Source organism: Condylura cristata, unplaced genomic scaffold, assembly GCF_000260355.1.
Source record: "Condylura cristata isolate star-nosed mole 26May11 unplaced genomic scaffold, ConCri1.0 scaffold00017, whole genome shotgun sequence".
Taxonomy (NCBI): Eukaryota; Metazoa; Chordata; class Mammalia; order Eulipotyphla; family Talpidae; genus Condylura; species Condylura cristata.
In genome coordinates, this window is record NW_004567118.1 from 5,151,419 (window position 1) to 5,168,729 (window position 17,311).

The window sequence follows — 17,311 nt, forward strand, 5'->3', positions numbered from 1 at the left end:
TCTAGTAATGATGTTGAATTTAAGACTAGCTCTTGATAGTTTAAATGATTCAAGAATCATTTGTTACATAACATGAAAGTAAGTGGTGAATTTGTGAGTGTTCTTGTAAAGCAGCTTTCCAGGGCCCTCCCTGGTATCGCAACGGGTTAAAGCAGCAGCACTGCGAAGCTAGCCACAGCTGCTTCACCATGAGTTTGATCCCTGGCCAGGGAGGTAACCCACATGGCTCAGCAGACCTTCCTCTCTCCTGCTGCTCCCCTCAGCAGTGTACTTCACCAGTCTACCTGTTCTTTTCCCCATCTGTCTATGGTGAATCCACACCTGTACCTCTCACCTGTACCCCAGTTCTATATGCATAAATAAACAAATCTTTAAAAAAAAAAACAGCATTCCAAAATTTCATAAATTCTAAGTAAACTGATTATGGAAGAAAATTACTTGCCAGAGAAAGTCTTCGATATGAATAAAACCTCCCTTTTTGAAAGTGGATTCCTGAAAGGACTTTTATCCTCAAGGGGCTAAGTCCATGGCAAGTTTCAAGGCTTTTGAGGACAGGATAACAGTCTTATTTTGGGGCACTGTTGCAGTCTACAAATTAAAACCCCTTGTGATCTGGTACACTGAGAACCTTGGGATCGTCAAGCACATCAGTAAGTGTACACTGCCAGTATAAAACAGGAACATTAAGAAGTTATGGAAGACCCACCTTTTCTTCCAAGATGATATAAATTGCTGTGCCTCGAGATGATCTAAATTGCTATGCTGGCAAAATGGTATATTTGTAGAATACAACTCTTGTTTATTGCTCATATTATTATCAGATATCCTCCTTTTATTAGTGATCTTCATCTTGGTATCAATGTGCTGTTTCTCCTTCTAAACACCACCTCTCTGTTCCAGCTTGTAGATTAAGGAGATATAGAGCTTTTATTTAAAAAAAAAAAAATTTACTTATACATACCTCTGGGGTACAGAGGTACTGGGGTGGTGAGAGGCTTCACCTGAGACAGAGTGGGGAGAAGAACAGGCCGACTGACGAAGTACATGGGCGAGACAGGAGAGATCTGCTGTACCATGTGGGTCACCTTCTGGGCCAGGGATCAGACTTGCACTGAAGCAGCTGCAGCTAGGCTTTAGTGCTGTGCTTCAACCCATTGTGCCATCAGGAAGGGCTCGGGATTTTTTTTAATCAGAAAATTTTTGACAGCTTTTACTTGATGTAAATAACTGAGCTGGTATGGTACTTACATATACTGTATTTATTAAGTAAAAGGTATTCTCTCCTCCTGTGTTTCATGTGGGCAGTAGGATCTTTGTAAATTGCTCATGCTTTTTCTGTTCAGAAGTTCTGCTTTTTTGTGCTATGAGTGTTAATAGCCAGTAACTTATAGGCAAAAAGTAAAGAGAAACTTATCATATAATGTTTGTCTCCCTCTCTTTTAGGATATTCTCTTTTCTGGACGTTGTTACCTTGTGTCGCTGTGCTCAGGTGTCCAGGGTAAGAATGGTTGACATGAATACAGGGCTCGCCCTTCCTGACACTTGAGTATTAGTAGTAGACTATTTACTGCAGATTTAGTTGTGTTGTTATGTTTCAAAGAATGTAACTTCACCATGGCATACCCAAAGTCATGTACTTTGACAGTGGGATTCTGTTATATGTACATTCTCTAATTTTTTAACTACAAGTAATATTTCAGTGAAAAAACATGAAACATGCCAGTTAAAAGGTTAGGCTCACTTGTGACAACATAGTGCTTTGTTATGTTTTCCTGGTTCATTTTATATATACACATACATAGAAGTCTCATGTCTAATTCTCATGTTACTTCTCCAGATTCTGTTCTCAAAAGAAAGTAGCTAGAAATATTTTTAAGTGTAGAGCAAACCAGATTCTGTTCTCAAGAGTCAGTTTCTATACTATACTTAATTGTCCATTTTGTTAGCTGACTTTGTTGTGACAAAATACAATCTGTTCTAGGACAATTACTTTATAAGCCATTCCCATTCTATTTGTAATATTAATATGTAATAATTAATAAAATTAATGAATACATACAATTACCTTTTTTAAACTGACTTTTTGCTTGTTTATTTAACAAATAATTATGTGTCAGATACAATTATAGATGCTTGTATTGTGTTTATGCATATAGATGGACCTAAGATCTCCTTAGTTTCATAACTGTCATTCAAAAAAACCACCGAAATCCCAACATTTGATGCAAAAAATTAATCTGGTCTTGTAAAGTTTAATGTCATATCCCAGAAGCCATACTAAACTTTTATATTAGCTGTTTTGGAAACACCAAGTAATGTTTTAATGATTTCTGTTCATGGCCTTCTGCCCCTGGTACTTGAGAGGTAGCTCTAAATATGGCTGGTACAGATGAGTAGATTGTACTTTGTCTCCTTATGAAGCTAAAGTCAAATAACTGATACACAGTTTAGACCATTATCTAATTTAATTATCTAATTTAGTTGCAGTATCTCGCCTCATTATTGTTGATATGAGTAACTATATAATTGTTTTCATTTTCAAGTTTGTCTTCACTCTTAATTATGTTTTAAACTTAAAAGAAAGGAACACTAATTGCTGTTTTTATTAATTGTGAATAGTTGATACATTAGTAGTTACCCTCTCTGCTTGAAGTATTTAATTAATGATATGTTTTTAAAAAGACTCAAGAGAACCCGACATAGCTAAATATTAGTCTCAGTTATACTGAGACTAAATATAGACATGTCCCTGCATGCTGGAGAAAGTAGTATAAGGGTCAAACAAATCTGAGGTAGATTCAGTGCTTACTAGGTTCTGCTGTTGTTTACAGGGGTTATTAGACATTTAAGAAAATGTGGAGATTTCTAGAATAACTACTTGCCCACAGCATACTTTGTATTGATTATGTGACAGTTATCTGGGATTTAGAAATTTATCCACAGTTCCCTTTTTTGAATTTTAATATTGAATCCATGATTGGATTTGTTACAGTAAATAAGAGATGATTAAAGTTTATAGATTAAAAATTTTACTTTTTTTACACTTAATTTTAAAAACAAGACAAAAAAAACTTTCTGATTAAAATACAGAAAAATACACAATGAGTTAATTCTTACTGGAGTTATTTTTCACTGAATCCTGAAAAATTGTATAGCTTGGGAACTTTCTTGCCTCCCTCTAACTTGTTAAAGAGATGCATGAGAAATGTATGATCTTTTGGAAAATGTGTGAATGAGCAAGTTGATAATGGGGAAAGCATTAAGGTTCTGTTTAAATATATGGAAAAATGATGCCTTTTTTAAGTCCCAGATTCACCATGTGAATTTAGAGTCTGACCAAAGTGACTAGGGACAGCAAATACATATATTGAGCTTGACAGTATTCTGAGTACTGGCTAATGTTTGGTTTCTCTCTGATCTTGTTCCCAGTTGAGGGGTGGAGTAAGGGACTAATTTTTCATAAGCTGAAATATCTCATTTTGGTTTTAGAAACTCATCAGAAAATGACTTTTGACTATGATATTTATCACATCTTGTTTTTTTTTCTTCTCATCTCCTCAATATAAGATCCATTAGTAGCTGGTATTCTCTGTACCCACACATTCATGAGGTTATAAAAGCAGAAATAAACTATGAATCAGAAATACAGCAGACCTTTTAGGGGTTAATGATAGGGAAGTGAGAATTTCTGGTCAGTTTAAATAATCGATGGATTAAGTTATGAACTTGAATGCTGCTGGTTTTCCTCTTTGATTACAATTTCTGTTCAATCTGTCTTTTTCTTCAAAATAGGCATGGAATGTTCTGGCTCTAGATGGCAGTAACTGGCAGAGAATTGACCTGTTTGATTTCCAGAGGGATATTGAGGTATAATTATGTGATGTGTGGCCCTATTTCTCTTGTTAAAATGTAATCACAGCATGAAACAGATTAGCCTCAACTATATAAATCTCCTTTCTCTGGAGAGTGAAACTATTAATTTAGGGCATCTGAAATTCATGGGAGCCTGCAGTGGTCTCAGGAGCTTGTTCAGTTTTGAGAGTGAACAGAATTATGTTATTGAAATAGTACTCAGTTATTTCATATTAATAGGACTAAAGATTTTGGTTATTTTGCAGGCGGAAATGAATCTATGTTTGCTTATTTTAAGGAAGTCATTTTGTATTTGTTTACTGAAACATAAGTAGATTAGAAACTTACTAGATGGTATTTGTATAAATTATCTTTGAGATCAGCATTTTTTAAAAAGATTTATTTATTTATACATATAAGAACTGGGGTATAGGCCAGAGGTGTGGGGGTGAAAGGATTCACCAGAGACAGTGGGGAGCAAAACAGGCAGATGGACTGAAATACACTGCTGAGAGGAGCAGGAGGCAAGACAGGGTGAGGTCTGCTGCGCCATGTGGGTCAGCTCCCTGGCTAGTGATCGAACTTGGGCTGCAGTGGCTGCGAATAGCTTCATAGTGCTGTGCTTTAACCCATTGCACCAGGAACACCCAAAACCAGCATTTTGTATCTTGGAGAGCCTACCAACAGTTTTTGTAAAGAATTAAAATAACCCCAAAGTCATCTATTGAATGATTTCTACTGGGGAGAGAGACTTTCTTCTCACTGTTCTCTCATATTAAATATCTTAATAAAGGCTATTTCTAAAAATGTGGAAGCATAATTAACAAAGCTTAAATTGTATTAAGCTGAATTTGAACTCAGTTGTCCATGTTCTCATCAGGAGAGTAGAAATAGTAACTTTCTCACATTGTTAAAAGGAATAGTGAGATTTAGATTTTTGAAGATTGGTTGTTGTTTGATTCAGTGGAATTTAAGTTTCTTGAAGGTTCATATAAAAAGTTTAAAAAACCTCATGTCAACTTTCCATTAACTTCAGAAGGTACTTTAAAAATAACACTTAACAGGGCCCTCCCTGGTGGCGCAGCAGGTTAAAGCAATGCACTGAGAAGCTAAAGCCACTTTTGCATGAGTTTGATCCCCGCCTGCCTCAGATGTGACCCACATGGTGCAGCAGACCTCTCCTGACCCGCCCACTGCTCCCCTCAGCAGTGTACTTCATCAGTCAGCCTGTTCTGCTCCCCACTCTGTCTCTGGTGAATCCTCTCACCGCCCCTGTACCTCTGACTTGTACCCCAATTCTGTATGCTCAAATAAATAAATCTTAAAAAAAAAAAACCACTAACAATATGCTAGATTTTTATGGTTTTTGCAGTTCTCTAATCTTCATGGATGTAAATGTATTGAACATGGCCCACAAAATCATTCAGCATAGCTTTCATTAACATTTGTTGAGTCCTGCTGTGTTCAGAGTACTACAGTAAAGGCAATGGAAAGGATACAGAAATAAAAAGAATTAATGTTGTTCAGTACTGCAGTTTAGCAGAGAGGGCACTCTGCATAAACATAATGACATAAAAGATCTGCAGAGCACATTTTCTCAATAGCTTACAAATTGAGCAAAAATAAAGAACAGTTTAGAACTTAGACATGTTTCAAGTAGATGGGTTAATCAGAAAAGCTTTCTCACAGTAAGTTGAAATTTTCCTATTAAATTAGGCCTTTAGGACCCTCCCTGGTGGTGCAGCGGGTTAAAGCACAGTACTGAGATGCTAATGCTACTTCAGCATGTATTCTATCCCCGCCAAGGAGGTGACCCACATGGTGTGGCAGATCTCTCCTGACCAGCATGTTCTGTTCCCCACTTGAATCCTCTCACTGCCCCTGCACCTCTGGCCTGTACCCCCGTTCTGTAGGCATAAATAAATAAATCTTTTTTTAAAATTGTTAACTAGGTCTTTAAAATGAGTAGAAGCTTCTTTTGTTTATAAATTACTAAAAATGAGGACGTCTTATTTTCAAAAACATTGTAGTGGCTTACATTTTTGTTTGCCTATTTATTTTTTACAGGGCCGGGTGGTGGAGAATATTTCAAAGAGATGCGGGGGCTTTTTACGAAAGTTAAGTCTTCGCGGGTGTCTTGGAGTAGGAGACAATGCATTAAGGCAAGAATTAACTTAATTAAGTGATCTTGATTGAAGCAAAGAATAATAAACCATCTCACTCAGAAAAGGCTAAAATAGTTAAATTCCTAAGCTGTTCCAAATCCAAATACACATAACACTGCTTACAACACAAACACCCAAAAGTAGAAACTGGTGTTGAGAATTAAACCAGAAAAAGTACTATCCCCTAACACTAGATTCCCCATATCACAATGGTTCTTTTAATTTTCATTTACAATAAACCTCCCAGTTGTGTAGTGAAAATGTTGTAATGTGACTCTAAGAACATATTGATAAAGTGTGTTTCTTTCGAAAATGACAGAATTTGAAATTTTTAGCACATAAATTATGTAAGACTGACATACAGTAAAAGTGCAACTCTGAGAAAATTTCACCTATAGTAACAGTTAAGGTAGAATCAGAAATAAAGTAACTTGAACTGAAAAAGGTTATTTGAAAATCACTTAGATTATGCTAATGGAACAGAAGAAAAAACAAATTCTTGTACCAGTTCACAAACTTTATCATGCTTTTTAATAATGTTTTGTTTCAATTTAATTGAAAATTTCTTTTTCGTATACTCTGGGGCCCCTGGTTATATTTTAACTCATTATTTTTTATGCAGTTCAACAACAACTACTAATACAAAAAGATATATAAAAGCTAAAAAACAAAACAGTTCTTTATTTTACTTAAAAGAACAGTGGACCAAACAGTGGGGGGAGGGAAATGCACTGGACTTTGGTGATGGCACATGGGTGTTTTGGTAATGGGAAGCCCAAGGGGATTACAACTGAGATGGAAAAATGCACAAAATGATATAAAAATAAACTATGATATTATTTTTTAAAAAAAGAACTGTGGACCCATGTTACAGTGTAACATCAGCTAATAACATATGCTGTGCTAATAAATACTTATTCTGATGCCCCACCAACACAGTCTACTTGATGTCAGCCATCATATGACTGTTCAGCCCATTATGTGATTTGTGCTTACTTGGAAGGGCTTGTATAGTGATTTGGTCATATACTGGACCTATTGTAAAGTGAAGGTCTATTTACTCTGGGTAATTTTTACTTTGATTAACGAAAGCATTAATTTTTAAAAGTTTATGATTAAAAATTAATGTATTCATAATTATTAACTATTTTGCTGCCAATGTCCAACAGTAGTTTCTTTTCTTTTATTTAATGCCTAGAGTTGTATGCCCATTTAATTTTCAAACTTTCACTTTGTTTCTTTCCCATAAAGGACTTTTGCACAAAATTGTAGGAACATTGAAGTACTGAATTTGAATGGGTGTACAAAGACTACAGATGCGTAAGTATTCTGTTTTAAATGGGTAAGTCATAGCCCCTTACTTAAGGGCTACACTTGAGCTTTAAGTGCAGGCAGCTAAATATATTTATAAAATATCAGTTTGATTTTATAAGGGAAAGATACTTTGAAAGGAGAAAGTGACATTAAAGTAGAAATGGAGGCTCTCCCCAGTGGCGCAAGGGATTTGTAGCCCCTGCTGCAGTGCAGCCACTGCAGCACAAGTTCAATCTCCCACCAGGGAGCTGACCCACATGGCACAGCAGTCTTTTCCTGTTTTGCCTGTTGCTCCCCTCAGCAGTGTATTTTAGTCAGTCTGCTAGTTTTGCTCCCCACTCGTATCTGGTGAATCCTTTCACTCCCTGCACCTCTAACCTATATCCTTGTTCTTATATGCATAAATAAATGTATCTTAGAAATGAAAAAGAAAAAGAACTGCAGAAAAGTGTACATAGAAGGTAGTTTTTGTAAGGCCTGTATATATAATACATAATATAAACATAACCATACAATGTTTTCAAAAGTGGAAAATTATCAAAAAATAAGTAGTTATTTTTGTGGATGAGGAGGTGAGAGGGGGGCCTGTGTTATCATATTTTATTTTATGCTCAGTCACTGTTTTAAATAATTAAAATATTGGGGCCCTCCCTGGTGGCATAATGGGTTAAAGCTCAGCATTACAATGTTAGGTGCCACTTTAGCATGAGTTCAATCCCTGGTCAGGAAACTGACCCACAAGGCACAGCAGTGTGTTTCTGTCACTCCCCTTGTTCTACTCCCCACTATATCTCTGGTGAAGCCTCTACAGCCCCTGTACCTCTGGCCTGTACCCCAGTTTTGTATGTATAAGTAATAAATCTTTTTTAAAAATTGAAAACAAAACATACGATCCCAACCATATCAAATCAGAGCTATAATTACATAAAGAGAAATTGCTTCTGCTGAGTTTTTATTTCTTAGGAACATTTTAATCATATACCAAAGTAGACAAAATAGTATAGTGAATTCATCACCCCAGTTCAGAATTGAGAGTTGAGGAAGTATCAGTTTATGACTAGCCTTATTTTCATTATACCCCCACCCACTCACCTTTTTTCATCTTATTTTCATAAAGTCTTAGACTTCATGCTGTTTAATCTGGAAATTTTCTAAACTAGGTGTTTCTAGAAGATAAAATCGAAAAAGCTATTATCAGTGTTTCAGGTTTTCACTTGTCCTAGTGACATTTTATTTTAGATTTATTTATTTATGCATACAGAACTGGGGTACATACAGCCCAGAGGTACAAGGGTGGTGAGAAGATTCACCAGAGACAGAGTGGGGAGCAGAACAGGTAGATCTGGCGAAGTACACTGCTGAGGGGAGCAGCAGGGAGACAGGAGAGGTCTGCTGTGCCATGTGGGTCACCTCCCTGGCTGGGGATCAGACTCGTGCTACAGGGGCTGCAAACAGTTTCATAATGGTGCACTTTAACTGATTACACCACCAGGGAGGCCCTCAAATGTTAACAAATTTTAAAGAACAAAGGTGGAGACTTCTGACTGAAGGTAACCACCCTACTGCTATAAACAACTACACCTACAACTGAGATGTAGAATAACATGTGACACAGAACTGAGAAACAAATGAAGAGAGCCCAGTGGGATTTTCTGGACAATGGTGTGAGGAGAGGAAACTCAAGTAGAGATGAACTTCTGACTGATTTGAAGAGAAGCAGTCAGAGTTAAAGGAGGCAGAGCCCAGGAAACTACTCAAATAAGGGCACAGAAGCCCATGTAGAGTTGGCTGAATAGTAAAGTGGATGTGTTTTTCACAAAAGTGGGCAAAGAACATTTCATTTTTGTAAAGAACAAACATTTTTGGGGAAACTAAACTGAAGAATTACCAGAGTTTGAATAAGGCTGCAAGGTGGTCTGACTACTTAAAGTGGAGAAACCTCATTGAACATCTGGGGACATTTTACTGAGCCTTCAGAATGGTCGTACTTTGGCAGTAAAACTAAAGTAGGGTTGCTTGATTCCCAGCTCACTTAATTGCCTGCCAAGTCAAAACCTATTATTTTATTTAAAGGAAAACAACAGAATCTAGACACTTAGCAATATAGCACATAGAATTTCCATCACTCACTTGAAAATTACAAGACATGCAAAGAAACAGGAAAATTAAATCAGCGCAACGAGTCAATAGAAAAAGACCTAGAAAGGACAGAGATTAAAACACTGACCAGTAAAATATTAGCAGTTATAAATATGCTCAAGAATTTTAAAGAAAACTTAGATATGGAGATTGAAAGTAAGAAAAATATACACCGTTATAAATACTAATCACAGGAAAGTTGTTGTGGATATCAATATAAGGTGATGTAAACGTGAGGAAAAAGAATAGCTGGAAAAGATTGAATAGCTGCCCTTTGAGTGACTGATAAAACAAGTAAACTGAAAAACAGTAAAATCGTAGCAGATTGATTAAGACTATCAGTGAACTTTTCCTGTTTGACAGTTGTAGAGTACTATACCAAAAAGCACCCGGACAGCATTCATTTTAAAATATGTTTTGCTGGGCGATAATGAAATGGAACATTTGAAACTTAAGGAATGTACTAAATGCTGTGCTTAGAGCAATAGAAAGCTGTTGCTCGATTCATTTTCTGTTCATTTTATGGAGCCATCGTTACATGATATCAAACATCAAAAATTATACAAAAGTAAAGAAACTATATGTCAGTATCCTTCATGGACACATAAAAATCCTTAACAAGATATTATCAGCTTGAATGAGGCAATATAAATGAAAAGGGTAATAATTTCCAATTTGGATGTATCCTAGAAATGCAAGTCAAATCAAAGGATCATTCCATTAGATCCATAAAAGGCATTTTACAAAATTAAACACCATTTAATGGTAAAGTCTCAAAATTATAAGATGGTTACTTCTTAACCTGACAAGTTGTATATGTGAAAATCCTACTGCTGAGATCATATTTAATCATAAAAGACTAAATGCTTTCCCTAGTAAGATCAGGAATAAGGAAGGGATGTTGGGTTTTTTACCTCAATTAACCTTATGCTGAATGGTCCCACCTAGAACAATAAGGAAAAGGACATGTAAATTGAAAAGAAAGAAAGAAATAACATGATAGGATTGTAGTAAGTCCACAGGAAATATGGCTTGTAAATAAAAATACTAGTTCTCAAAAAAAAAAAATACTAGTTCTCTGTACAAGTGATGACAAATAGAAAATGAAAATTTACGATAATATTCACAAACATAAAATACATGAGGATATAAACTTAAAAACACCTGTTTTTCATGTTACACTGAAACCAGATATTTTAAAGTTAATGAAAAGTAGATATTAAAAGTTTTCATTATGAGGAAAATTTGAAATTACGTTGCTGGTGATAATTTTGAAATACATAGTATTTTGTTGTACACCTGAAAGTAGTAATGCTACAGGTCATTTATCAGTTTTTAGAAAAGTATTGCATGTGGGGAAAATAGGAAAGTATGAGAACAGACTTGTTAAATTGAGACCAACAGCAAAGAGATAGAGAGAATAACAACCCAGAGCCCTACTTGGTGACACAAGAGGTTAGGGCACAGCACTGTGAAGCTGTCAACAGCCATTGCACCACAAGTTCGATCTCCAACCAGGGAGGTGACCCACATGGTGTAGTTGACCTCTCCTGTCTCACCCCATGCTCCCCTCAGCAGTGTATTTCAGTAGATCTGCCTGTTCTGCTCCCCACTCTATCTAGTGAATCCTCTTACTCCCTGCATCTCTGGCTGGTACTCCAGTTTTTGTATACATAAATAAATCTTTTTTTAAAAAAGAAAGAAGTTACAATAACCCAGCCAAAGGAAAATTTTGGACTATAACATCTAAAAAATTCACTAGCTTTCTCAATAGGTATTAAAAATAACAACAAAATGAGATCAATGGTCAAGTGAAAAAAGTTTGTTTATAAGAAGAATAAGTTTCAGGGATCTAATGTACAACATGGTGATGATAGTTAACACTATAGTTAACATATGCTTGTAAATTGCTATAAAAATTTAAATGTTTTCACTGTCACAACAAAAAAATGATAATTATATGAGAAGAATGTGTTAACTATATTAATCATACACAGTTTTACATGTCTGTTTATCAGATCACATTGCATGACAAGCAGAATGAAGTTACCAGAATTTATGGGATGCAGTGACAGTAACTGAATTCTTTTTTCAAAAGGAAAGAAGGAAAGCTTAAATCAGTAACAACCTTCAACATTAAGAAATGAGAAAGAATATTTTAAAACTCAGAACAGAGCAGTCAGAATTGAAGAAAACAGATAAGATCAGATAACAGACCCATAACAGGTAAATTCAGTAAGCAGTTCAAAATTATCCCACAAAGACCCAAACATAGATAACTTCCCTGGTACGTTCCATCAGGTATTTAAAAAAATAATTACCAATCTTCAAGTTCATAGGAAAACAGGAAACATCTAGGAGATCAGTGTTTTTGTGATACCAAAAGCAAGGAAATCACTATAAAAGGAACTCTACAGATCAGTATCTCTCAGAAACAGGGATCAGCAAACTTTGTCCTGATGGCATCTAATAAGTAAATATTTTAGGCCCCTTTGGCCATTGGGTCTCTATTAGAACTGCTTAAACCCTGCTAATGTTTAACAAAAGCAGTTATGAACAATACATAATAAACAATAAACAAAGGCACTGTGGTCCAGTAAAACTTTAAAATTGCTGGGTGCATTTAGGTTTCTTAATCATTTTCACGTGACTAAATAATATCTTTTCATTTTCTTTGTACCACTTAAAAATGTCAATTTTTGGCCTTGTGGGCCATTTAAAAATAGGCAACTGGAATAATGGACCAAAAGCATTTGGTCTTTTCAGTGTGGTAGGCAACTTCTAAAATGGTTCTCAAATAATGGTTACCTCCTGGTATTCACATCCTTGTGTAATCTTTTCTCCTTGACCATGGTCTGGACCTAGTGACTCATTTCCAACAAGGAATACTGCAAAAGAGATTGGATGTCACTGAAAATTAAGTTACAAAAAAACTGTGACTTCTGTTTTTACTCTCTTGTCTCTCGGCTCTAACTCTGGCTCTAGGGAAAGCAGGTTGCCCTGTTGTGAGTAGGAGAGGCCCACATAGCGGGAACTGATAAATCCAGCCAACCTCCAGCAAGGACTTGAAACCTATCCAAAGCCTGTGAGACTGAAACTGGGTCTTTCGAGGTCAGCCAGCAACCACCAGCCGCCTAAATGAGCTTGGAAGGAAAACCCACTCCGTTTACTCTTTTTGAGATGATTGCAGCTATGGCCAGTGCTTTGATTGTACCCTTGTGCTACACCCTGAGTCAGAGGCACTCTGCTAAGCTGCCTGTGCCTGTATTTCTCCCAGCACACCAGAAATGAAGATAATGAGTATTTGTTGTTTTGGGGTAATTTGCTGCTCAGTTTTGGGGTAGCAGATAACTGATAAATAGATACAAGTGTGTGTGCCAAAATCCAGCATCCATTCATGATAAAAATTCAAACAAAAAGGGAATGTCCTCAAAGACATCTATGAAAACCTACTGTTAAAGTCATACTTAGAGTAAAGACTGCTTTACCCTAAGGTCACGAGGAAGGCACAACAGTTAGCCCTCCCCACTCTGTTCAATATGTTATTGTAAATTCTAGCCAGTGTAGTAAGTGTAAAAGAAAAAAGATCAGGGCCCTCCCTGGTGGCGCAATGGGCTAAAGTGCTGCATTATGAAGCTTTCCAAAGCCACTGTAGCATGAGTTCGATTCCCAGCCAGGGAGCTGAGCCACACGGTGTGACAGGCCTCTCCTGACCTGCCCACTGCTCCCCTCATCAGTGTATTTCAGTCGATCTGCCTGTTCTGCTCCCCACTTTACCTCTGGTGAAACCTCTCACCCCCTGTACCTCTAGCCTGTACCCCAGTTCTGTAAGCATAAATGAATAAATCTTTTTTTAAAAAAAGAAAAAAGATCATATCAATAGGAAATAAAATTATCTTTATTTGCAGATAACCTAATTCTGAAAAAAGTGCCAGATTTCTACAATGAAAAAAATAACAAAACATTACTGAAGAAATCAAAGAACGCATGTTAAGAACATGTAAAGAAATCTTACAGTTGGTCAAACAATTCATTTAAAACTTGGCCTAAATTCTTGTATAGACATTTCACCAAGGAAGAATAAATGTCTAATAAGCACAAGAAATGATATATATTACAGAATTGCAAAATAATACAGTGGTATTCCTCTCCATGTCACTGAAATACTATAATCAGGAGAATGACAAGGACAGATTTTGGAAACGATTTAGAAAAACTGGGACCATTATACAGTACTGTTGGGAATGTCAATGTTATAGCCAGATTGGAAAAATTTGGCAATTTCTTGAACAAGTCAAGCTTAAACTAAGTACAGAGCCTAGCCATATGACTCTTAAGCATCTACCCAAAAGAAGCAGAAACACAATCCACACAAAGAAAGACCTCAGAATATCTTTACTGATATAATGTGAGCCTCTTACTTGGATCCAAATTTGAACAAATCAATTTGACATAGACATTTATGAGAATTACAGAAACTTAATACAGACTGGCTAACAGATGTTACAGAATCAAAGTATTTATGAGAAATACGTCCTGAAATATTTACAGGTGAAATAAAATGTCTGGGATTTGCTTTAAAATACTAGGGGATTGGGAGATTATAGGAAGAGGATCGGATTAGAGAATGAGCAATCGATGAAATAATAGAATGTTGATAAATGTCAAGCTTGATGATAGATTTCTTTATTACTCATTTTGTGTTTGAAATTTCTCATAATCTGAATTAACAGAGAACTTGATTACTGTGAAAAGAGAGGTCTTTAAGAAATGCATGAAGGAATGTAGATAGTAACATTACATATCTTCTGTCAGCACAGTAATGGTCCACCATCTGTATACCTTGTAAAATCTGGTTATTTATTGATATGTAAAAGGAAATACTTAGCAAAGAACAAGTGAAAGAGCAGAGACAGAGCAGAGACAGAGCAGTCTTTGTTGCACTCCTTAGGTACTGCCTAGTATCCTGGAATTCCTGGATTGGCAAAATGCATTGTGTTTGGTGTTAATAGTTGTTAAAACACTTCCAAATGTGAATTAAACCCCACCTACTTCTCATTCAAATTCTCATACAGGAGACATACTTTCTTCTCAATGTGAAAGGCTCCAGGATTTATAATTGCTTTTATTTGGGTATGGGAAATTTATAGTTCCTCTACATATACTTGCATCTTTAGTGAGAATCAAGTATGATATATTAAGGATATGTTCTTACTCATTATTTTCTTTTTTCTCCATTTTTTTCAGTACATGTACTAGCCTTAGCAAGTTCTGTTCCAAACTCAGGCACCTTGACTTGGCTTCCTGTACATCTATAACAAACATGTCTCTAAAAGCTCTGAGGTAAATTTCTCATACAATGTTCAGTAATAAGAACAAATACTTTTTTAAAAATAACTGAAGTAACTGGGATGGAAAAAGGCAAAAAATGATGTAAAAATAAAACTATTATTTAAAACATAATAACTGAAGTAAAGTTGGAATTGATGGAAACAAAGTTTTATGGATATGTACTATAATTTAAAATGATCTTATGCTTTACTTCTTGCCCAAATTACAGGGCACATTCAGATGAAATGACTAGAGGTAACTAGAATTTCTGAACAAAATAGTATAATTTGTACACGAATGATAAGATTTTTGTAAAGATTTGTTTTTTCCAAAAGTAAAAATAGATTTTGTATCATATGTGATTAAAACAGCACTTTGGAGTCAGATCACTAAGCAGGTACTTTGAGCAAATGGACACTTTTGAGCTTTTCTTTATCATTTCTTTGTGTTGTTAACATTAAAAAAATATTATTGTTCAATAATATAGCTGAAACATAAAGAATTGTCATGATTCGGCATTTTTTTGTCTTATAAAAATGACAGCTTCATGTGGTTCAGCCTAATACATATAAAGTATGTAGCAGGGTTCCTGCCACCTAGTATGTACTCAACAAGTTTCACTATTAATTAATGTTTAGGGATCATTGTAGAAATTGTATCAGGCCCTCTCTGATGGCACAGGGGTAAGGCACAGGGGTGTAAGGCACAGGGGTGTAAGGCACAACGCTGCAAGCCAGTGGCAGCTGCTTCAGTGCGAGTTGGAGCTCCGCCCAGAAGGTGATCCAGGCCTCTTGTGGCAGACCCCTCCTGACCCGCCCACTGCTCCCTCAGCAGTGTACTTCGTCAGTCGGCCTGTTCTGCTCCCCACTCTGCCTCTGGTGAATCCTCTCATTGCCCCTACACCTCTGGCCTGTACCCCAGTTCTGTATGCATAAATAAATAAATCTTTTAAAAAAATGTATCATACAAGGCTGAAATGCCTGTTTTCTTTGTAACTTTACCCTTTTTTTGACCAGCATTTTATAAATGATTATAATTTCATATATTGGTTACACTTGTGCAAAGTAAGAATTAAGCCATTAAGTGTAAACTTATTTAAGTAGAATATATATAATTCAGAAATAGGACTCTTTCTAGACCTCCCTTGTAAATCACACACATATCCAAGACCTTTTCTCATTTATAGTTAATGAAATATTTGCACATAAGCGATCTCATTTATTTGAAAATCTTGTAGATAACACTTTTTACCAATAAGAAAACCTAGAACATTTTTCAAGGCATGCACTTGATTCAGCCATGATGGAAATGAATAAGATATTGTTGCTGCCCTTAAGTTTTTCACTCTCGTGAGAGGGGAGAAACCACTAAACATGTCATCATATTACAGTGTATTGGTAGAAGTGAGTGTGTCACGTTTGGGGAGAACATAAAAGGGCACAACCTCTCTTAGCTTAAGAGAGGTTCAGGCAAGCTTCCTGAACTGACTAGTTTGAAGTCTCACTGTTAATGGTGAAGAAGGAACTTAAACCAGGGCCTCGTGATATTATTTTGTAATTAAAGTAATATTTTCCACAGCTGAAGCTAGTATTTTATAGAAGGCAGAAAAGCAACAAAATATATCTTAAATTAAGCCCACTGAAACAGTATTTTAGGTACTATCAATATAAGGAAATTTACTGATTCTTTATCTTTTTTTAAGTAAAAATTTAAATGTACTTATTATTACTTTGATAAAGAATATTATTTGATAGAAAAATCTGGCGTATTTGAACCTAAGTTCTCCTGTTTTAACAAATCTCTCACTTTACATTTTGTGCCTTTTATATAGGTGATATATATATACATATATATATATAAAGAATATGCTTTGAAAAGTATAAGCTTCCATAAATAATACCTAATGTATCTGGGGGAAAATTTGTGCTTTTTGGTTAAGCTGAATTTGAGATTGCCCTCTTAGTAATATAGTCCCACTAGAACACTAAATTGTTAGCTTTTTGTTGTTACAGGATTGCCTACATTCCAGATCTACATTAAATAAATACGTATATTTTTGTGGGAGAGCATGGGGCTATTATCCTTTCCCTAACTAACTAATAAAATGAGACTTTGGCCTTTGGGATTTATATTTAGTCATATGTTTTGTTTTATTCCAAGTGAGGGATGTCCACTGTTGGAGCAACTGAACATTTCCTGGTGTGACCAAGTAACCAAGGATGGTATCCAAGCACTAGTGAGAGGCTGTGGGGGTCTCAAGGCCTTATTCTTAAAAGGCTGTACACAGGTAATACTCCATGTAGTGCTGTGAAAAGACAGAGGAACCTTGAACTTTGTGGGCAGCACCAAGGTTAACTTGAGGTATATGTAGTTGTTCTGTGTTACTAACCAAAGACATGTGCTTACGAAAGATTAGTGTTTTCCTCAGAGATAGATAATTACCTTTTTACCAAAGATAAATTTTTGAAGGGAGGTAGTTTGGGGGAGACAGAATCATGCTGGTTGCCTAC

At 35.9% G+C, this 17,311-nt stretch overlaps 1 protein-coding gene across 2 annotated transcripts in view; it reads left to right on the top strand.

Moving 5' to 3' along the window:
- Window positions 1–17,311, top strand: part of FBXL20 (F-box and leucine-rich repeat protein 20) — a 70,151-nt gene that overhangs the window by 39,959 nt on the left and 12,881 nt on the right. For both annotated transcript variants that reach the window (XM_012726474.1, XM_004684255.2), the window contains exons 3-8: window positions 1,444–1,498; window positions 3,793–3,867; window positions 5,920–6,014; window positions 7,269–7,337; window positions 14,718–14,813; window positions 16,962–17,088. In XM_012726474.1, coding sequence (XP_012581928.1) covers window positions 1,444–1,498; window positions 3,793–3,867; window positions 5,920–6,014; window positions 7,269–7,337; window positions 14,718–14,813; window positions 16,962–17,088 — 517 coding nt within the window. The remainder of the gene's footprint in view (window positions 1–1,443; window positions 1,499–3,792; window positions 3,868–5,919; window positions 6,015–7,268; window positions 7,338–14,717; window positions 14,814–16,961; window positions 17,089–17,311) is intronic.